The sequence below is a fragment of the Hypanus sabinus genome, chromosome 9 (genome assembly GCF_030144855.1).
Source record: "Hypanus sabinus isolate sHypSab1 chromosome 9, sHypSab1.hap1, whole genome shotgun sequence".
Taxonomy (NCBI): Eukaryota; Metazoa; Chordata; class Chondrichthyes; order Myliobatiformes; family Dasyatidae; genus Hypanus; species Hypanus sabinus.
Window position 1 is genome coordinate 86,411,935 of NC_082714.1, and position 23,567 is coordinate 86,435,501.

A 23,567-nucleotide genomic window follows, 5' to 3' on the forward strand; every position below is an offset into this window, starting at 1 on the left:
ATGTTAAAATTGTACAAGGCATTGGTGAGGACAAATTTGGAGTATTGTGTACAGTTCTAGTCACCGAGTTATAGGAAAGATGTCAACAAAATAGAGAGGGTACAGAGGAGATTTACTAGAATGTTACCTGGGTTTCAGCATCTATGTTACAGAGGAAGGTTGAACAAGTTAGGTCTTTATTCTTCAGAGCGTAGAAGGTTGAGGGGAGACTTGATCGAGGTATTTAAAATTATGAGGGGGATAGATAGAGTTGACGTGGATAGGCTTTTTCCATTGAGAGTAGGGGAGATTCAAACAAGAGGACATGAGTTGAGAGTTAAGGGGAAAAAGCTTAGGGGTAACACGAGGGGGAACTTCTTTACTCAGAGAGTGGTAGCTGTGTGGAACAAGCTTCCAGTAGAAGTGGTAGAGGCAGGTTCGATATTGTCATTTAAAAAAAAATTGGATAGGTATATGGACAGGATAGGAATGGAGGGTTATGGGCTGAATGCAGGTGGGTGGGTCTAGGTGAGAATAAGCATTCGTCTCGGACTAGAAGGGCCGAGATGGCCTGTTTCCATGCTGTAATTGTTATATGGTTATATATGGTACTCAGGACCCTTAGCATTGTCAATGATCCCTCTAATCCTTCCAACAGTCTCTTTGACCTCCCATCTGGCAGAAGTTTACCATAGAGTTAGGACAATAGGAAACAGCTTCTTCTCCCAGGCCATGAGACTACTGAATTCCCTGCCACCAGCCAGGTCTCATCACGTATGAAGTGGCAGTCATGTTATACTGTTTACCTTTGAACTTGAGTCATATATGCACTTCATGTGTTGTGTGAGATATATACTGTGTTGTTCACCTTGGTCCAGAGGAATATTGTTTCATTTGGTGACATACATGTTGAATGACAATAAACTGAACCGGAATATAGCTACCCATTTCCCCTTTATCCAAAGCACATCCTGTTTCTGCAAGGGACTCTAGTAAATTGTCCAAACTCGATTTCCATTTCACAAAACATTGTTGAATTTGCCTGCTTACCATGAAATTTGGTAAGTACCTTGCTATAAGGACTTTAATAATAGCCTCTGACAGCAACATTAGTGTTTCAAGCACTCATCATGCTAAAGAACCAAACATTCTGCGTGGGCTGTCGAGATGGAAATTTACTGCTCAGTTGGTTGTTCAGTCTTCAGGGACCAACATGCGTAGTATTCACAGGATCTGATGTGCTAGCAAGCACTGAGAAATTGGTCTAAGAACCCAACAAGAGAGTCCCATTGCCAGGGGTGGGGGGGGGGGGTTGCTGGCAACCTACCACCCTAGCCCCCAAGGAGCAAAAGAAACACTCACTGCCAAAACCCAAACAGCAAAATAATCCCACAGATAGAACACAGAACAGTACAGCACACGAATAGATCCTTAAGATCACAGTGCTGTGTTGAGCCAGTTAAGATGCCAAAAAAAAATTCTGGTATTAAAAGCTGGGCAAAAAATAGCCAGGATTTTTAGGTGGCAACTTTGATTCTGCTGCTCGTTCCCACTAACTTCTCCACTGCTATGTTGAAACCAGGCTCTGATTGGAGGAGCAACATCTCCTCTGAGGACACAGAACAGTACAGGCCCTTCAGCCCACAAAGTCGTACCAACCTTTCAGTGTACTTCAAAATCAATCTCTCACTAAAGCTCTTACATCCTTCCTGAATCAACCAGATCTGAACACACTACTCCGTGTGGTCTAAACAGAGTTTTATGCAGCCGCAACATTACCTCGTGGCTCTTGAACTCAGTCCACTGACCAATAAAGGCCAACACACCATAGGCATTCTTAACTACCTCCTCAACTTGTGCGGCATCTTTGAGGGATCTATGGATCCTCTGGATTCCTCTGTTCCTCCACACAGTTAAGATTCCCGCCATTGTACTCTGTGTTGAGGTTCGATCTTTCAAAGTGCATCACTACGTACTTGCAGAATTGATCTGCCACTTCTCATCCTGTCTATATCCCATCATAACCTACAACCCCTCTATTCCTCCATACTACTAAGAGAATCCTGTCTTGGTAATCTCCAACCTGATGGCATCAACATTGATTTCTCTAGCTTCTGGTACCCTCCCCTCCCTCCTTTATCTTGTGGCCCTGTAACCCCTTCTCTTTTCCCTCCCCTGGCCTCGCAACCAGCCCATCCACCTTCACCTTCCATCCCCTGGTTCCCCACCTCCTTCCCATTGTTCCATGGTCTACTGTTCTCTCCTATCAAGTACCTTATTTACCCCATTAACTCCTCTGCCTATTGCTTCCCAGCTTCTCACATTGCTCCCTTTTATTGTCTCCTCTTCCACCCTCCTACCTTCCCCCCCTTTCCCTGGATTCACCTATCACCCACCAGCTATTGATTCTCTCTCTCCTTCAGCCCTCTTTATTTTGACTTCTTCCCTCACCACCCTTCTCACTGTAAGGCACACCCTCTTTACTGGCCATCCTGCAGTGAGGTGCTCCCTCCTCATTGTCCCTCCCGCAGTAAGATGCACCCTCCTTACCGGACCTCCCACAGGGAGGTATATCCTGCTCACCAGCCCTCCCGCACTGAGGTGCTCCCTCCTACCCTGTCCTCCTGTAGTGAGGTGCTCCCTCATCTGCCCTCCTGTAGTGAAGTGCTCCCTCCTCACCTACCCTCCTGTAGTGAGGTGCTCCCTCCTCACCTACCCTCCTGTAGTGAGGTGCTCCCTCACCTACCCTCCTGTAGTGAGGTGCTCCCTCACCTATCCTCCTGTAGTGAGGTGCTCCCTCCTACCCTGCCCTCCTGTAGTGAGGTGCTCCCTCCTCACCTACCCTCCTGTAGTGAGGCCCACCCCATTAAAACTTACACAGCTCAACAGAATGGGTGCTCTGGACTTAGAGGTGTCTTGCACTAGGAAACCCAGAGTAACGGGCCAATTTAGGACTAAGATATGAAGAAATATCTTTGTACAGAAGGCAATGAACCTCTGGAATTCTCTACTCCAGACTCCGTTCAGAGTCTGAAAGGTCTCTGCCTGTGGTGAAAAGACCGCAGGAAAAGGGTGTAGGTAGATCAGCTGTGATGAAAGATGGAACAACTCCAGGGTGTAAATGACCAGCACCAACCCCCACGGCCCTTCTTTGGAAATGAGCTGACACCTGCCTTTGTTCCTCTTGCTCCCGGGCAGTTGTGTACATCTGCTGCTCTCCCAACACCTTCCGCCAGCTGATCCTGAACGCCAGGCGGGCAGGCATGACGGGCGGGGACTTCGCCTTCTTCCACGTGGACGTATTTGGGGAAAGCCTGCAGAGGGTGCCGCTGTTGCCGTGGAGACGATGGGATGAGGACGACCCCGAGAGCAAGGAGGCCTACGCGGTAAGGCACGCACCAGGGTCGTGGGGAGTGGGGAGCTGCAGTGGTTTTCCTTGATGTAAACGCAAGAGGTTCTGCCGACGGTGGAAATCCTGAGCCCCACACACACACACACACACACAATGCTGGAGGAACTCAGCAAGTCAGGTAGCATCTGTGGAGGGGAATGAACAGAAAATGTTTTGGGCCAAGATCCTTCATCAAGACTCACAGTGAAGGGCATCGGCTCAAAATGTGGAATATGAGTGTTTTCCCCCCCCGCCCTTTACAAAGGTAGAGCGTTCCTGTGAAACCTTTCTTAAGCCGAAATGCCGTAAAGCGAAGAACCATTAAGTTATATGGGGAAAAATTTTCATGAAAGCAAAAATCCTCTTTGTAATGCAAAAACAGGTTACTAATGTAGGTATTTTGTAAAAGCGAAGTTGTGCAAAGCGGACATTCATAAAGCGGGGGACACCTGTATTTATTTCCCTTCATAGATACTGCTTGACTTGCTGGGTTCAAAGAACATTAAGCACAGTTACAGGCCTTTTGCCCCATCATGTTTTGTCAACTTTATAACCTATTCTAAAATCAATCTAACCCTTCTCTTCTACACAGCCCTCCATTTTTCTATCATCCATCTGCCTATCAAAATATCCCTAATGTATCCGTAATCCAGCATCCAGTTCCTCCAGCATTTTGTGTGAGGTTTCTAGAGGGATGTCTATCAAAGGTAAGTCTGGACGACCAGCATCAATAGAACCACTCAGCAGGTCAGGGGGTGTCCGTGGAGAGAGAATTAACCTTTCATGTCATCACCAGTTCTGATGAAAGATCTTTGGCCTGAAATGTTCATTCTATTTCTTGTGCTTATTGAAAGACGGTATATTAAGTGAACCCAGATAATTTCCCCAGTGTGGAGATGAATGTTATAATTCTGATATGACAGAGTTGGTAGGAGTATGGACGTAGAGCATAAAATAGTACAGCAAAGGAACAGACCCTTCAGCCCAACATATCTGTGCTGACCATGATGCCTATTTAAACTAAACCCATCTATATGGGAATGACAATCAGGCTTAAAATCACTGACGTATGTTGTGCAATTTGTTGTTTTTCAGCAGCAGTGCAGTGCAATATATAAAATATACCATAAATAACAATAAGTAATATATTACATATATATCTAACGGACAAAGAGACAGAAAATAGTGGAAATAGTGAGGTAGTGTTCATTGGCCATTCAGAAACCTGGTGGCACCACAGATGGCTGTGGAGGCCAAGTCACTGGGTATGTTTAAAGCGGAGGTTTAATTAGTCAGGATATCAAAGGTTACGGGGTGAAGGCAGGAGAAATGGAGTAGAGAGGGAAAATAAATCAGCCGAGATCAAACGATGGAGCAGATTTGATGGGCTGAATGGACAGTCTACCAAGTCATCATGGATGCCGTGCATCTTGCTTCTGGAACGGCACACCATGCGGGACCTTGCTGAAAGTCTTTCGAAAGTTCACATTAACAATATCCACTGTGCCATCCCCAATCATCACTCATCTTTATCACCTCCTTAAAAAGCCCTAAAGCTAAAGTCAAATATGTAAAACCACCTTTAATAAGCTCAAGCTTTTCCAAGTGGGAGTAAAGATTATCCCTCATAAACTATTGCAATAGCTTCTCTACCACTGGTATGAGATTCACCAGCCGGTAATCCCTTGCTTATCCCTGCGGCCTTCTTGAACACAGGAACATTACTGGCTACATCCCAGTCCTCTGAGAACACACGTAAGGTGCTGGAGGAACTCAGCTTCTATGGAAAAGAGTAAAAAGTCGATGTTTTGGGCAGAGACTCTCCATCAAGACAGGGAAAAAAGATGACAGGTCAGAACGAGAAGGTGGGAGGAAGATGTACAAGGTGGTAGGTGATAGCTGAGGAGGAGGTTGGAGGAGCAACACCTTGTATTCCATCTGGGTAGCCACTAACCTGATGGCATGAACATCAATCTCTCAAACTTCTGGTAACTGCGCCCTCTCCTTCACCGTTCCCCCATTGCCGTTTCCCTCCCTCACCTTATCTCCTTACCTGCCCATCATCTCCCTCTGGTGCTCCTCCCCCTCCCTTTCTTCCATGGTCTTCTACCCTCTCCTGTCAGATTCCCTTTCTCCAGACCTTTATCTCTTTCACCAAACAACTTCCCAGCTATTTACTTCACCCCTGTCCCTCTCCCGGTTTCACCTATCACCTGCCACCTTGTACTACTCCCTTACCTCCACACACCTTCAAGCTCTGACTTCTCAGCTTTTTCCCAGTCCTGAACCCGAAACATAAACTACGTTCCCTTCCACAGAAGCTGCCTGACCTGCTGAGTTCCTCCAGCATCTCGCATCTGCTGCTTTGGATCTCCAGCGGCTTTTCTCATGGCCCTTGTGGGAACAGACAGAGTCCCAGCAAACTCCTCTCTTGCCTCTGCTGATATCCCGGGGTGGATCCCTTCAGGCCCTGGGGACCAATCCAATTCAGTCCAATTCTTGATTGGACACATTACCCTGATCACACCGGCAATCCCATTGGAGACCTGGGCATTGGTAAACTACACCTTGTGTAGGTGAATAGTGAATGGATCAAAGGGGCTACAATGGTCACGTGAGAGAGAATAGATTGTATGATCACTAGGAGATGAAGGGAGATATCAGAATAGAGGGGATTGCTCCATTGGGGAGCCAGCATTTGGCTGAAGGGCCAAGTGGCCTCCTCCTCAGCTGGAATAAAGAAGGAAGCATGGATACGTGGCAGAGCACCACACAATTATTTTTCAAGTCAAATTCATTGCACAAATATCAAACTTCATGTGAAAGTTTCTTTGGATCAAATCGAATTTGAATAAAAACTAACATGAATTTACATGTAATTATATAGATCATATGGAGTTTACCAAGAATCTGTCTCTCTACGTTTATTGTATGAAACTTTTATAGAACTATACTATGTGTATAATTATGTAAATCACCAAAACATACGTAAGATTTATATATTACTTAAACAAAGTGTAGTTCAAATGAAATCGATATCAATTCTCTATCATTTATATATGGTATTATCATAATCACAGTTGCATTTCGACTTTACTGAGAAAACAGTAGGACTGATAGTTTGTAATAAAACTCCAGTAATTCATGAGTTGTTCTGATATCCTGATTGTTCGGCATGTGATTTAGGATCAGATGCTCCAAATGCTCCTTGTACGCTCACCAGAGCCCACAGGTATCCCCATTCCAGATCTTAAACACTCACCGGGGCCCCATTCCCAGTCTCCTTATAAAATCACCGGTACCTCCATTGCCAGTCTCCCAATCCCACTCTCCTTGTAAACTCACTGGGACACCCGTTCCCACTCTACTTGTAAACTCATCGGGACCCCAATTCCCAGTCTCTTTATAAACTCACTGGAACCCCCATTCTGAGTCTCCTTATAAACTCACCGGGACCCCCATTCCCACTCTCGGTGTAAACTTACTGGGACCCCATTCCCAGTATTCTAAGAAACTCACCTGGACCCCCATTCCTAGTCTCCTTATAAACTCACCAGAACCCCAATTCCCACTCTCAGTGTAAACTTACTGGGGCCCCATTCCCAGTCTCCTTATAAACTCACCGGGACCCCATTCCCAGTCTCCTTATAAAATCACCGGTACCTCCATTGCCAGTCTCCCAATCCCACTCTCCTTGTAAACTCACTGGGACCCCAATTCCCAGTCTCCTTATAAACTGAATGGGACCCCTATTCCCACTCTCCTTATAAACTCACCGGGACCCCCATTCCCACTCTCGGTGTAAACTTACTGGGACCCCATTCCCAGTCTCCTTATAAACTCACCGTGATCCCCATTCCCACTCTCGGTGTAAATTCACCAGGACCCCAATTCCCAGTCTCCTTATAAACTCACCAGGACCCCCATTCCCACTCTCAGTGTAAACTTACTGGGGCCCCATTCCCAGTCTCCTAAGAAACTCACCGGAACCCCCATTCCCAGTCTCCTTGTAAACTCACCGGGACCCCCATTCCCAGTCTCCTTGTAAACTCACCGGGACCCCAATTCCCAGTCTCCTTATAAACTCACCGGGACCCCAATTCCCAGTCTCCTTATAAACTCACCGGGACCCCCATTCCCACTCTCGGTGTAAACTTACTGGGACCCCATTCCCAGTCTCCTTATAAAATCACCGGTACCTCCATTGCCAGTCTCCCAATCCCAGTCTCCTTGTAAACTCACTGGGACCCCAATTCCCAGTCTCCTTATAAACTGAATGGGACCCCTATTCCCACTCTCCTTATAAACTCACCGGGACCCCCATTCCCACTCTCGGTGTAAATTCACCAGGACCCCAATTCCCAGTCTCCTTATAAACTGAATGGGACCCCTATTCCCACTCTCCTTATAAACTCACCGGGACCCCCATTCCCACTCTCGGTGTAAACTTACTGGGACCCCATTCCCAGTCTCCTTATAAACTCACCAGGACCCCCATTCCCACTCTCGGTGTAAACTTACTGGGACCCCATTCCCAGTCTCCTTATAAACTCACCGGGACCCCCATTCCCACTCTTGGTGTAAACTCACTGGGACCCCAATTCTCAGTCTCCTTATAAACTGAATGGGGACCCCTATTCCCACTCTCCTTATAAACTCACCGTGATCCCCATTCCCACTCTCGGTGTAAATTCACCAGGACCCCAATTCCCAGTCTCCTTATAAACTCACCAGGACCCCATTCCCACTCTCAGTGTAAACTTACTGAGGCCCCATTCCCAGTCTCCTAAGAAACTCACCGGAACCCCCATTCCCAGTCTCCTTGTAAACTCACCGGGACCCCCATTCCCAGTCTCCTTGTAAACTCACCGGGACCCCAATTCCCAGTCTCCTTATAAACTCACCGGGACCCCAATTCCCAGTCTCCTTATAAACTCACCGGGACCCCCATTCCCACTCTCGGTGTAAACTTACTGGGACCCCATTCCCAGTCTCCTTATAAAATCACCGGTACCTCCATTGCCAGTCTCCCAATCCCACTCTCCTTGTAAACTCACTGGGACCCCAATTCCCAGTCTCCTTATAAACTGAATGGGACCCCTATTCCCACTCTCCTTATAAACTCACCGTGATCCCCATTCCCACTCTCGGTGTAAATTCACCAGGACCCCAATTCCCAGTCTCCTTATAAACTCACCAGGACCCCCATTCCCACTCTCAGTGTAAACTTACTGGGGCCCCATTCCCAACCTCCTAAGAAACTCACCGGAACCCCCATTCCCAGTCTCCTTGTAAACTCACCGGGACCCCCATTCCCAGTCTCCTTGTAAACTCACCGGGACCCCAATTCCCAGTCTCCTTATAAACTCACCGGGACCCCCATTCCCACTCTCGGTGTAAACTTACTGGGACCCCATTCCCAGTCTCCTTATAAAATCACCGGTACCTCCATTGCCAGTCTCCCAATCCCACTCTCCTTGTAAACTCACTGGGACCCCAATTCCCAGTCTCCTTATAAACTGAATGGGACCCCTATTCCCACTCTCCTTATAAACTCACCGGGACCCCCATTCCCAGTCTCCTTATAAACTCACCGTGACCCCCATTCCCAGTCTCCTTATAAACTCACCGTGACCCCCATTCCCAGTCTCCTTGTAAATTCATCGGGACCCCAATTCCCAGTCTCCTTATTATCTCACTGGAACCCCCATTGCCAGTCTCCTTATAAACTCATCGGGACCCCCATTCCCAGTCTCCTTATAAACTCACCAGAACCCCCATTCCCACTCTCCTTATAAACTCACTGGGACCCCAATTCCCAGTCTCCTTATAAACTCACTGGGGCCCCAATTCCCAGTCTCCTTATAAACTCACCATGACCCCCATTCCCAGACTCCTTATAAACTCACCGGGACCCCCATTCCCACTCTCAGTGTAAACTTACTGGGGCCCCATTCCCAGTCTCCTAAGAAACTCACCGGGACCCCCATTCCCAGTCTCCTTATAAACTCACCGTGACCCCCATTCCCAGTCTCCTTGTAAACTCACCATGACCCCCATTCCCAGTCTCCTAAGAAACTCACCGGGACCCCCATTCCCAGTCTCCTTATAAACTCACCGTGACCCCCATTCCCAGTCTCCTTGTAAACTCACCATGACCCCCATTCCCAGTCTCCTTGTAAACTCACCGGGACCCCCATTCCCAGTCACCTTATAAACTCACCGGAACCCCCATTCCCAGTCTCCTTGTAAACTCACCGGGACCCCCATTCCCAGTCACCTTATAAACTCCCAGAACCCCCATTCCCAGTCTCCTTGTAAACTCACTGGGACCCCAATTCCCAGTCTCCTTATAAACTCACCAGAACCCCCATTCCCAGTCTCCTTATAAACTCACTGGGACCCCCATTCCCAGTCTCCTTGTAAACTCATTGGGACCCCCATTCCCAGTCTCCTTATAAACTCACTGGGACCCCAATTTCCAGTCTCCTTATAAACTCATTGGGACCCCCATTCCCAGTCTCCTTATAAACTCACCAGAACCCCCATTCCCAGTCTCCTTATAAACTCACTGGGACCCCCATTCCCAGTCTCCTTGTAAACTCACTGGGACCCCAATTCCCAGTCTCCTTATAAACTCACCAGAACCCCCATTCCCAGTCTCCTTATAAACTCACTGGGACCCCCATTCCCAGTCTCCTTGTAAACTCATTGGGACCCCCATTCCCAGTCTCCTTATAAACTCACTGGGACCCCAATTTCCAGTCTCCTTATAAACTCATTGGGACCCCCATTCCCAGTCTCCTTATAAACTCACCAGAACCCCCATTCCCAGTCCCCTTATAAACTCACTGGGACCCCCATTCCCAGTCTCCTTGTAAACTCACCGGGACCCCCATTCCCACTCTCGGTGTAAACTTACTGGGACCCCATTCCCAGTCTCCTTATAAAATCACCGGTACCTCCATTGCCAGTCTCCCAATCCCACTCTCCTTGTAAACTCACTGGGACCCCAATTCCCAGTCTCCTTATAAACTGAATGGGACCCCTATTCCCACTCTCCTTATAAACTCACCGTGATCCCCATTCCCACTCTCGGTGTAAATTCACCAGGACCCCAATTCCCAGTCTCCTTATAAACTCACCAGGACCCCCATTCCCACTCTCAGTGTAAACTTACTGGGGCCCCATTCCCAGTCTCCTAAGAAACTCACCGGAACCCCCATTCCCAGTCTCCTTGTAAACTCACCGGGACCCCCATTCCCAGTCTCCTTGTAAACTCACCGGGACCCCAATTCCCAGTCTCCTTATAAACTCACCGGGACCCCAATTCCCAGTCTCCTTATAAACTCACCGGGACCCCCATTCCCACTCTCGGTGTAAACTTACTGGGACCCCATTCCCAGTCTCCTTATATAATCACCGGTACCTCCATTGCCAGTCTCCCAATCCCACTCTCCTTGTAAACTCACTGGGACCCCAATTCCCAGTCTCCTTATAAACTGAATGGGACCCCTATTCCCACTCTCCTTATAAACTCACCGGGACCCCCATTCCCAGTCTCCTTATAAACTCACCGTGACCCCCATTCCCAGTCTCCTTATAAACTCACCGTGACCCCCATTCCCAGTCTCCTTGTAAATTCATCGGGACCCCAATTCCCAGTCTCCTTATTATCTCACTGGAACCCCCATTGCCAGTCTCCTTATAAACTCATCGGGACCCCCATTCCCAGTCTCCTTATAAACTCACCAGAACCCCCATTCCCACTCTCCTTATAAACTCACTGGGACCCCAATTCCCAGTCTCCTTATAAACTCACTGGGGCCCCAATTCCCAGTCTCCTTATAAACTCACCATGACCCCCATTCCCAGACTCCTTATAAACTCACCGGGACCCCCATTCCCACTCTCAGTGTAAACTTACTGGGGCCCCATTCCCAGTCTCCTAAGAAACTCACCGGGACCCCCATTCCCAGTCTCCTTATAAACTCACCGTGACCCCCATTCCCAGTCTCCTTGTAAACTCACCATGACCCCCATTCCCAGTCTCCTTGTAAACTCACCGGGACCCGCATTCCCAGTCACCTTATAAACTCACCGGAACCCCCATTCCCAGTCTCCTTGTAAACTCACCGGGACCCCCATTCCCAGTCACCTTATAAACTCCCAGAACCCCCATTCCCAGTCTCCTTGTAAACTCACCGGGACCCCCATTCCCAGTCACCTTATAAACTCACCGGAACCCCCATTCCCAGTCTCCTTATAAACTCATCGGGACCCCCATTCCCAGTCTCCTTATAAACTCACCAGAACCCCCATTCCCAGTCTCCTTATAAACTCACCAGGACCCCCATTCCCAGTCTCCTTATAAACTCACTGGGACCCCAATTTCCAGTCTCCTTATAAACTCATTGGGACCCCCATTCCCAGTCTCCTTATAAACTCACCAGAACCCCCATTCCCAGTCTCCTTATAAACTCACTGGGACCCCCATTCCCAGTCTCCTTGTAAACTCACTGGGACCCCAATTCCCAGTCTCCTTATAAACTCACCAGAACCCCCATTCCCAGTCTCCTTATAAACTCACTGGGACCCCAATTTCCAGTCTCCTTGTAAACTCATTGGGACCCCCATTCCCAGTCTCCTTATAAACTCACTGGGACCCCAATTTCCAGTCTCCTTATAAACTCATTGGGACCCCCATTCCCAGTCTCCTTATAAACTCACCAGAACCCCCATTCCCAGTCTCCTTATAAACTCACTGGGACCCCCATTCCCAGTCTCCTTGTAAACTCACTGGGACCCCAATTCCCAGTCTCCTTATAAACTCACCAGAACCCCCATTCCCAGTCTCCTTATAAACTCACTGGGACCCCCATTCCCAGTCTCCTTGTAAACTCATTGGGACCCCCATTCCCAGTCTCCTTACAAGTTCATCGTGGTCCCCATTCCCAGTTTCATTGTGAACTCACGACAGACTTTCTCACACTCCGTTAAAATGCCATGTTTCCCACCTTCCGTTTAAGAAGTTCTCAGAGTTTTATTCTAATTTGTTTTTAATTTATTGGTGTCACATATACTGATGTATAAAGAAAATCTTTGTATTGCACACCTTGCAGATAGATAATACTGAAATATAAGTACATGAGTGTATTACAGAGGGAAAATTAATAAGAGAATGCAGAAGATAATGTTTTGTATGCAGATGAAGTGCTTTGCAGGCCGCTTAGTAAGATGCAAGGCAATGACAAGGTAATTTCTGAGAACTAGCTTGCCCCTCGAAAGCAGAGGGTGGTTGTAGTTGGCGTATATACTGCCTGGTGGTCAGTGACCAGTTGTGTTCTGCAAGGATCTGTTCCGGGACCCCTGCTCTTTGTGCTTTCTAGAAAGGACTTGGGTGAGGAAGTGGAAGAGTGGGTTAATAAGTTTGCAGGTGACACAAAGGTGGGTGGACTTGTGGATAGTGTGGAGGGTTGTTGTAAGTTACAACAGGACATTGACAGGATGCAGAGCTGGGCTGAAAAGTGGCAGATGGAGTTTAGCCTGGAAAAGTCTGAAGTGCTATGTATTGAAAGTTCAAACGTGAATGTTAGTGTTACTGTGAATAAATGCATGTTAACGGCAGTGTGGAGAAACGGAGGGATCTTGGGGTCACGTCCACGGATCCCTCGAGGTTGCAGCACAAGTTGATAGGTGGTTAACAATATCTGTGATGTGTTGATTTTCATTAGTCAGGGGATTGAGTTCAGGAGCCGTGAGGTAATATTGCAGCTCATCTGGTCAGACCGCACTGTGTTCAGTCCTGGTTGCCTCATTAGGAAGGGTGTACAAGCTTTGGAGCAGGTGCTTCCTGTCTTATGAGGACAGTTTGAGTGATCTAGGAGGAGGAGGATGACAGGTGACTTGGCAGAGGTGTATAAGATGATAGTGGACAGCAGCAGTTCTCCACCCCACCAGAGTAGCAAGAGGGAATAACTTTAAGGTAGTGGAGGAGAGTATAGGGGGATGCCTGAAGTGGGATTTTTACTCAGAAAGTGGTTAAATCAAAGGTGATTTTCAGAGAGTGGCCGAATCAAAGGTGGTGATGAAATAGGAGGGAGGTTGGCTGAGTGGTGCCTCTTACTGAACGTCAGCAAGACTGGGAGCTGGCTACTGACTTCAGGGGGAAGATTGAACTGGAAGGCAGAATACAGGGGTAACAGTGCGGAGGAACAGAGGGATCGTGAGGCACACATCCATACATCCCTCAAAGCTGTAGCACAAACTGGGCTGAGAGTGAGTAGGGGAGATGGCTGGTATGAAGAGACTAAGAGGAGGTTACAACTCTGTGTGATGGGAAGTGGACAGGGTGACACCTATGTGTAACAAGACAGGGACAGGGTGAATCTGTCTGACAGGACAGGGTGACACTTCTGTATGATGGGACAGAGACAGGGAGACACGTCTGCGTGACGGAGCAGGGTTACATCTCTATGTGACAGGACAGGGTCAAGGTGACGGGGTAGGGACAGGGTGACAGCTCTGTGTGACGGGAATGGTACGGGGTGTCATCTCTGTGTGGCGGGACAGGGACAGAGTGACAACTCTGTGTGACAGGACAGGGACAGTGTGACAACTCTGTGTGATGGTGACACCTCTGTTCTCTCTGTCGCCAGGCTGTGATGATTATAACCTACAGGGAACCTGAGAACCCCGAGTATGGACAATTTGTACAGGACCTGAAGCATTACGCTGCTCAGTTCTTCAACTTCACCATTGAGAATACGCTGGTGAGTTCGAATGGGTCCGGACAGGGGCACCGATCACCCCCACGGGCACCTGGACAGAGACAACACTCACCCCACGGGCACCTGGACAGGGGCATCGATCACCCCCACGGGCTCCTGGACAGAGACACCATTCACCCCCACGGGCACCTGGACAGGGGCATCGATCACCCCCACGGGCTCCTGGACAGAGACACCATTCACCCCCACAGACACTGGGGCAGAGACACCACTCACCCCCACGGGCACCTGGACAGGGGCATCGATCACCCCCACGGGCTCCTGGACAGAGACACCATTCACCCCCACAGACACTGGGACAGAGACACCACTCACCCCCACGGGCACCTGGACAGGGGCATCGATCACCCCCACGGGCTCCTGGACAGAGACATATTCACCCCCACGGGCACCTGGACAGAGACACCACTCACCCCCATGGGCACCTGGACAGAGACACCACTCACCCCCACGGGCTCCTGGACAGAGACATATTCACCCCACGGGCACCTGGACAGGGGCACCGATCACCCCCACGGGCACCTGGACAGAGACAACACTCACCCCCACGGGCACCTGGACAGGGGCACCGATCACCCCCACGGGCACCTGGACAGAGACAACACTCACCCCCACGGGCACCTGGACAGGGGCATCGATCACCCCCACGGGCTCCTGGACAGAGACATATTCACCCCCACGGGCACCTGGACAGAGACACCACTCACCCCCACGGGCACCTGGACAGGGGCATCGATCACCCCCACGGGCTCCTGGACAGAGACATATTCACCCCCACGGGCACCTGGACAGAGACACCACTCACCCCCACGGGCACCTGGACAGGGGCACCGATCACCCCCACGGGCACCTGGACAGAGACAACACTCACCCCCACGGGCACCTGGACAGGGGCATCGATCACCCCCACGGGCTCCTGGACAGAGACATATTCACCCCCACGGGCACCTGGACAGAGACACCACTCACCCCCACGGGCACCTGGACAGGGGCATCGTTCACCCCCACGGGCTCCTGGACAGAGACATATTCACCCCCACGGGCACCTGGACAGAGACATATTCACCCCCACGGGCACCTGGACAGAGACACCACTCACCCCCACGGGCACCTGGACAGGGGCATCGATCACCCCCACGGGCTCCTGGACAGAGACATATTCACCCCCAAGGGCACCTGGACAGAGACACCACTCACCCCCACGGGCACCTGGACAGGGGCATCGATCACCCCCCATGGGCTCCTGGACAGAGACATATTCACCCCCACGGGCACCTGGACAGAGACACCACTCACCCCCATGGGCACCTGGACAGGGGCATCGATCACCCCCACGGGCTCCTGGACAGAGACATATTCACCCCCACGGGCACCTGGACAGAGACATATTCACCCCCACAGGCACCTGGACAGAGACACCATTCACCCCCACGGACAATGGGACAGAGACACCATTCTCCCCCATGGGCACCCGGACAGAGACATATTCACCCCCACGGGCTCCTGGACAGAGACACCATTCCCCCCCATGGACACTCGGACAGAGACACCACTCACCCCCACGGGCTCCTGGACAGAGACATATTCACCCCCATGGGCACCTGGACAGAGACACCACTCACCCCCATGGGCACCTGGACAGGGGCATCGATCACCCCCACGGGCTCCTGGACAGAGACATATTCACCCCCACGGGCACCTGGACAGAGACACCACTCACCCCCACGGGCACCTGGACAGGGGCATCGATCACCCCCACGGGCTCCTGGACAGAGACATATTCACCCCCACGGGCACCTGGACAGAGACACCACTCACCCCCACGGGCACCTGGACAGGGGCATCGATCACCCCCACGGGCTCCTGGACAGAGACATATTCACCCCCACGGGCACCTGGACAGGGGCATCGATCACCCCCCACGGGCTCCTGGACAGAGACATATTCACCCCCACGGACAATGGGACAGAGACACCATTCCCCCCCATGGGCACCCGGACAGAGACATATTCACCCCCACGGGCTCCTGGACAGAGACACCATTCCCCCCCATGGACACTCGGACAGAGACACCACTCACCCCCACGGGCACCTGGACAGGGGCACCACTCACCCCCACAGACACCTGGACAGGGGCACCACTCACCCCCATGGACAATGGGACAGAGACACCACTCACCCCCATGGACACCTGGACAGAGACACCATTCACCCCCACGGACAATGGGACAGAGACACCATTCCCCCCCACAGGCACCTGGACAGGGGCACCATTCACCCCCACGGACACTGGGACAGAGACACCATTCCCCCCCATGGACACTGGGACCGAGACACCATTCACCCCCACGGGCACCTGGACAGAGACACCATTCACCCCCACGGACACTGGGACAGAGACACCATTCACCCCCCATGGGCACCCAGACAGAGACACCATTCACCCCCACGGGCACCTGGACAGGGGCACCACTCACCCCCACGGACACTGGGACAGAGACACATTCACCCCCATGGACACTGGGACAGAGACACCATTCACCCCCCCGTGGGCACCCGGACAGAGACTCCATTGACCCCCACGGACATTGGGACAGAGACACATTCACCCCCACGGACTCCTGGAGCCTGCTGACCTTTAACCCCTGTGGTCCAGCAGAACTCTAACAGCAGACTGGTCATCTGAGACCGACTCTCAAACATCATCCAGGCTGCACTCGCGTAGTAATGAGGGAGCTCCTCACTGTGGAGAGTCACAGTATTGAGGCACGGTTTTGAGGGAGAGTCACATTGTGGTGGTGATACTGAGGGAGCATCACACTATGAGGGTGGTTACTGAGGGAGAGTCACACTGTTGAGGCGGTACTGAGGGAGCATCATCCAGTGAGGGTGGTACTGAGGGAGCTTTTCCCTGTGGGAGGGGAATAGAGGAGGGAGAATCACACCGTAGGAGGGAATAGAGGGACAGTCACGCTCTGGGAGGGTAGTGGGAATGCTGGACTGACAGGCACTGAGGGACTGACACACTGTGGGAGGGGTATTGCCGACAAGCTTTGTCGACAAATTAGTTTGCTTCCTATTAAACCGGAGACTCTTATAGCATAATTCCGCACACTCCCTCTCCCCCACCCCCCACTTCCAGGATATTCCTTTATCCCAACTAATCCCAAACAAAGTCACAGTTGGAAATTTGTAAAGGTACCTTGGCTTCACCAGAGCCTCTTCCGCCACATTCCAGATGAATTACATTGCGGGCTCTTTCTACGACGGCATTATGTTGTATGCCCACGCTCTCAACGAGACGCTGGCACGAGGGGGCACAACAAGGGATGCCGTGGCAATCACCAAGCAGATGTGGAATCGAACCTTCCGAGGTAAGCGGAGGTCGGCAGAACCTCCATCTCCCAGCTTTCTCATACCTTCCAGAGTGAGAGGAACTGTATCAGTGTAACAGTGATCAGTGATATCACCTGAATGTACAGATCTCACTCGGAGTGACAGAGGTCACTCACCCCAGAGAGAGAGGGACTGAGAGACACCGGTCAGTGTACAGATCTCACCCCAGAGAGAGAGGGACTGAGAGACACCGGTCAGTGTACAGATCTCACCCCAGAGAGAGAGGGACTGAGAGACACTGGTCAGTGTACAGATCTCCCCCTGAGAGAGAGGGACTGAGAGACACTGGTCAGTGTATAGATATCCGCTGAGAGAGAGGGACTGAGAGACACTGGTCAGTGTACAGATCTCACCCTGAGAGAGGGGGACTGAGAGACACTGGTCAGTGTACAGATCTCACCCTGAGAGAGGGGGACTGAGAGACACTGGTCAGTGTACAGATATCCGCTGAGAGAGAGGGACTGAGAGACACTGGTCAGTGTACAGATCTCACCCTGAGAGAGGGGGACTCTGGTCAGTGTACAGATATCCGCTGAGAGAGAGGGACTGAGAGACACTGGTCAGTGTACAGATCTCACCCTGAGAGAGGGGGGACTGGGAGACACTGGTCCGTGTACAGATCTCCCCCTGAGAGAGAGGGACTGAGAGACACCGGTCAGTGTACAGATATCCCCTGAAAGAGAGGGACTGAGAGACACTGGTCAGTGTACAGATCTCACCCTGAGAGAGGGGGGACTGGGAGACACTGGTCCGTGTACAGATCTCCCCCTGAGAGAGAGGGACTGAGAGACACCGGTCAGTGTACAGATATCCCCTGAAAGAGAGGGACTGAGAGACACTGGTCAGTGTACAGATATCCCCTGAAAGAGAGGGACTGAGAGACACTGGTCCGTGTACAGATCTCCCCCTGAGAGAGAGAGACTGAGAGACACTGGTCAGTGTACAGATATCCCCTGAGAGAGAGGGACTGAGAGACACCGGTCAGTGTACAGATATCCCCTGAAAGAGAGGGACTGAGAGACACTGGTCCGTGTACAGATCTCCCCCTGAGAGAGAGAGACTGAGAGACACCGGTCAGTGTACAGATATCCCCAGAGAGAGAGGGACTGAGAGACACTGGTCAGTGTACAGATATCCCCTGAAAGAGAGGGACTGAGAGACACTGGTCCGTGTACAGATCTCCCCCTGAGAGAGAGAGACTGAGAGACACCGGTCAGTGTACAGATATCCCCTGAGAGAGAGGGACTGAGAGACACTGGTCAGTGTACAGATCTCACCCTGAGAGAGAGGGACTGAGAGACACTGGTCAGTGTACAGATCTCCCCCTGAGAGGGAGGGACTGAGAAACTCAGTCAGTGTACAGCTCTCACCCTGAGAGAGGGGGTCAGAGACTCTAGTTAGTGTTTATATCTCCTCTGAGAGATGCCCATGTGGAGTAAGACCCATCTGCTGTGTCCTTTTTTGCAGGAGTGACAGGATTTCTGAAGATGGATGAAAATGGAGATCGAGAGAATGACTACTCACTCTGGGACATGATTGACACAGAGTCTGGAACTTTCCAGGTCAGGAAATCTCTTTCCCTTTGCCTCAATATCCTTTAACTCATATTTGACACTGTTTCATCTCCCCTGGTGCTTGGATCAACTGCTCAGTGCAGTGAAAAGCAGGGTCCAAAGGAAGAGATCTTTCCAGTGGAGCCTTGAACCTGAGCTCATGTCGTCATCATCCCATGGAGGTCAAGATCTCTCAACTGCTGCCTCACAGAGTAGACAGTTTTCTCCTTGAACTAATATTTCTAATTATCACCAATAACTTGTCCTGGTCTAATCATTTTGACACTATGACCAAGAGAGCACGCCGTGTTCCTTTGCACCTCTGATTTTTGAATTTTCTGCCTGTTTAGAAAATAGTCTACATAGTCTTTCTTGCTCTTTTGAGCTCCGTATGGTCGTCGCCCTTTTGAAGCAGGTGGGAACCTCCAACCGCAGCACCGAGAGGTTGAAGGTATCCTTGAACACTCCCACTTGTCAGTGTACAGATCTCACCCTGAGAGAGAGGGACTGAGAGACACTGGTCAGTGTGCAGATCTCACCCTGAGAGAGAGGGACTGAGACACACTGGTCAGTGTGCAGATCTCACCCTGAGAGAGAGGGACTGAGAGACACTGGTCAGTGTGCAGATCTCACCCTGAGAGAGAGGGACTGAGAGACTCAGTCAGTGTACAGATCTCACCCTGAGAGAGGGGGACTGAGAGACACTGGTCAGTGTGCAGATCTCACCCTGAGAGAGAGGGACTGAGAGACTCAGTCAGTGTACAGATCTCACCCTGCCCAGTGCCATCGTGGCCTGATCTCTTGAAGGATGCTCTCACGCCAGCCTCCAAGGCAGACATCACACAGCTGCCAGATGCTGTGGACTTGGTCCTAGTGTTATTTTCCTTTCAAAAGCATAAGCTCATCAGCAAGTGCAACATCACTGCCATTTATGCTGCTAGGATTCACCTTTTAGGAAGTAATGGAATTCCAACCCTGCCACAGCTGTCATAAATTTACCAATTTACCCAAGTTTTATCAAGCTGCAACATAACTTCCTGATTCTTGAATTCAATGGCTTAACGAGTAAAGGGAAAATGATAACCTCTCACTCAATTCTCTTCCCTCTCCACCTTCACTCTCCCCTCCTCCCTCCCCCCACTCTCCCCTCCTCCCTCCCCTCCTCCCTCCCCTCCTCCCTCCCCTCCTCCCTCCCCTCCTCCCTCCCCCCACTCTCCCCCCACTCTCCCCCCACTCTCCCCACTCCCCCTCCACTCTCCCCCACTCCCCCCACTCCCCCTCCACTCTCCCCTCTCCCCTCTCCCCCTCCCCTCTCCCCCTCCCCTTCACTCTCCCCACTCTCCCCACTCCCCCCCACTCCCCCTCCACTCTCCCCTCTCCCCTTCCCCTCCACTCTCCCCTCTCCCCTCCCCCTCTTCCCTCCCTCCACTCTCCCCCACTCCCCCTCCACCTCCACTCTCCCGTCTCCTCAACTCTCCCCTTTCCTATTTCCCCACCTCCTCCTTCACCCTCACATCTCTCCACCCCCTCATTCCTCCCTTCTCCTCCCTCATGCCTCCTCCCCCTCTCTCTCTCCCCCCATTCTCTTTCCTGCCCCCTCTCTCTTTCTCTAGGTGGTAGAGCACTACAACGGGACCATGAAGAGGATCCTGCCCATCTCCGGGCTGGAGATTCACTGGCCTGGGAACGCAGTGCCCGAGGACGTTCCTCACTGCGGCTTCGACAATGAAAATCCTGCCTGTCAGAAAGGTGTGAGCTCACTGACCTTCGGAGTTGGTGAAGGCTTCGAAAACCCAACCCCCACCCCCCCACCCCCAGTCCGTTCCCCCATCACCTTCTGACTTGGATTTGCTATCCAGCCTGGAGTGTGGGTGGTCTCCCTGTTACTGCATCTTCCAACCTCCTCTCTAGAGCCAACAGCAACTCGCCAAGTTCAAAGTACATTTATTATCGAAGTATGTATTCCATATACAATCTTGAGATTTGTCTTCTCGCGTTCCGTTCCCATCCACCCGCACATCTGCCGGAATAACTCCAGTGGAATGACACCGTCAGTGGAAGGAAATGCACAGTCAACGAGGTTGAGCAATCTCAATCCAAAGCATTAATTGTCCATTTCCCTAACTAGATGCTCTCTGACCTGCTCAATCACACCCATGTGACCAATTAACCTACTAACCCGTCCATCTTTGGGATTGGGAGGAAACCGGAGCACCTGGAGGAAGCCCATGTAGTCAAGGGGAGAGCAAACAAACTCTGTACAGACGGTGGTGGGAATTGAACCTGGGTTGCTAGCACTCTAATAGATCAGTGCTACTGTGCCAACCCTCAGCTAATCCTTGCTTCTTTTCTCCTTAGGAAGAGCATTCTCAATGCTCGAAGTCTTATCCATCATCGTCATTCTGATTCTTCTCATCATCACGAGCAGCTCGATTCTGGCCTACAGGTAACCAGGTTTAGAGGCATTTTCAGGAAAAAATCTCTGGGGCTGAACAACTCTCTCCCAGAAGGGGCAAAGGTGGGTTACTGGCAACTTAAAACCAGTCTGGGTAGATGAGTTTTGTCAGCCGTGGTTGGCAGCTCACCTCGGAGAAGAAAAATTTTGATTTCAATTCTCTACTGCCTTGCAGCTATAGCTGTCCATCGGGAAGGATTCGGGAGTAAACCCCGGGGGGAAAAATGCGGAGCTGGAGTCCTTAAGGCAGTCTTAGGTTGAGTTCAACGCTGACTGGCAACTCTTGCGATGTCGCTGGTGGCAAACTGTATCGGTCTCTGCCGTCCGTTTGGATCCTGCACTGGCTTGTGTGTTGATGCAAAATCCATGTCCAACCCTGACCAACAGAGGGCCTCTCTATGTGATCTCCTGGCAGTTCTCATGAGCACGTGAACCAGAGCTGAAGCAGCTCAGCCTCTCCAGCCTTCTCTGCCATTTAATTTGACATCGATAGTGCAGAGGGTAGGTTGACTTGTTAATAGTGTAGAAGGCAGAGAGATAAACATATGTCTCATGGTGCCATGTTTCTCCAGCATTTTGTGTGTGTTGCTCTAGGTTTCCAGCACCTGCAGAAGCTCTTGTATTTGGGATAATACTCATTTACCGCCCGTTATGCTGCTGGCGTTTTGGGCAGCAACAAAGGTTCCCTATCTCTGGCGGGGTTCAGGGCTTCCTTCATCATATCGTTAGCTTCCTGTTGGTTTTCACCACTGTCAGCCATGCAAGCCCTGGAATAGACTCAGGAATACCATCACATCCAGATGTAAGAATCTTCATTGCTGTTTCCATAACAGTTTTGATTGACCAGTCAGGGTTGTTGGCCCTGGGCTGAACTCCTGAACCTGGAGGACCAGTGGATCACTGTTGGTCTGGCCTTTACCCTTTGACCTGTTTGGCATGAGTGACCCTACCAACAGCATAAAGCCCTGACTCCAGCCAGCATAGCTCTCCAGGTCATTGAGGCACGCGAGCCTCCAAATCCAATGGTGGGGTTGTAATCCTCTTTGTAATTGTCCCACGTACCGATGTACAGTGAAAGCTTTTGTTTGCCTGCTTCCACACACCAGGACGAGGTAGTGAGAAGGAGAACAGATGTGATGTTACGGTTACAGAGAAAGAGCAAGGTGCAAGGGCACAGCCTGCTCGGCTGGGAGATCGGGAGTTCATCTTGGAAGGTCTGTTCAGGAGTCTGAGAACAGTGGGATAGAAGCTGTCCTTGAGTTGGTTGGTGCACAGGCTTGTACCTTTTAAAGAAGAGCTTTCTTAAATGTACATAGAGACATACAATGACCTCCCCCACCTCCTTCAGTCCCCCCATGAATCCCTTGTTCATTCATCCCTCCCCACTAATCTCCTTCCTGGCACTTAACCCTGCAAGTGGCCTAAGTGTTACACCTGCCCGCGCATCTCCATTCAGGGCCCCAAACAGTCCTTCCAGATGAGGCAACACTTCACCTGTGAGTCTGATGGGGTTGTCCGTTGGATACGGTCCTCCTTTCCTCCCCCCACATTTTTATTCTAGCATCTTCCCCCTTCCTTTCCAGTCCTGAAGAAGGGTCTCAGTCCAAAACATCAACTCTTCATTCATTTCCATAGATGCTGCCTGGCCTTCTGAGTGCCTCCAGCATTTTGTGTGTGTTGCTTTAGATTTCCAGCATCTGCAGATTTTCTTGTGTTTATTTAGTGAAATAAATCATTTTACATAAACAACACAGTCCAAGGATGTGCTGGGGGCAACCCACAAGCGTCGCCATGCTTACAGCACCAGCAAAGCATGCCCACAACTTACTGACCCTCGCCCATACGTCTTTGGACTGTGGGAGGAAACTGGAGCAGCCGGAGGAGACCCACAGGGTCACGGGGAGAACGTGCAGACTCCTTGCGGACAACAGCCGGGAATGTCGCTGTAAAATGTTGTGCTAACCGCTATGCTACGTGCTGTTAGTGAAGTGGGTTGAAAATGG

At 50.9% G+C, this 23,567-nt stretch overlaps 1 protein-coding gene across 1 annotated transcript in view; it reads left to right on the forward strand.

Annotated features, from left to right (window-relative positions):
* Positions 1–23,567, forward strand: part of LOC132399559 (atrial natriuretic peptide receptor 1-like) — a 102,395-nt gene that overhangs the window by 10,691 nt on the left and 68,137 nt on the right. Inside the window, exons 2-7 of the mRNA XM_059980049.1 lie at positions 3,178–3,365; positions 14,029–14,142; positions 17,399–17,534; positions 19,024–19,118; positions 20,723–20,858; positions 21,468–21,555. Of these exons, the coding sequence (XP_059836032.1) occupies positions 3,178–3,365; positions 14,029–14,142; positions 17,399–17,534; positions 19,024–19,118; positions 20,723–20,858; positions 21,468–21,555 (757 nt within the window). The remainder of the gene's footprint in view (positions 1–3,177; positions 3,366–14,028; positions 14,143–17,398; positions 17,535–19,023; positions 19,119–20,722; positions 20,859–21,467; positions 21,556–23,567) is intronic.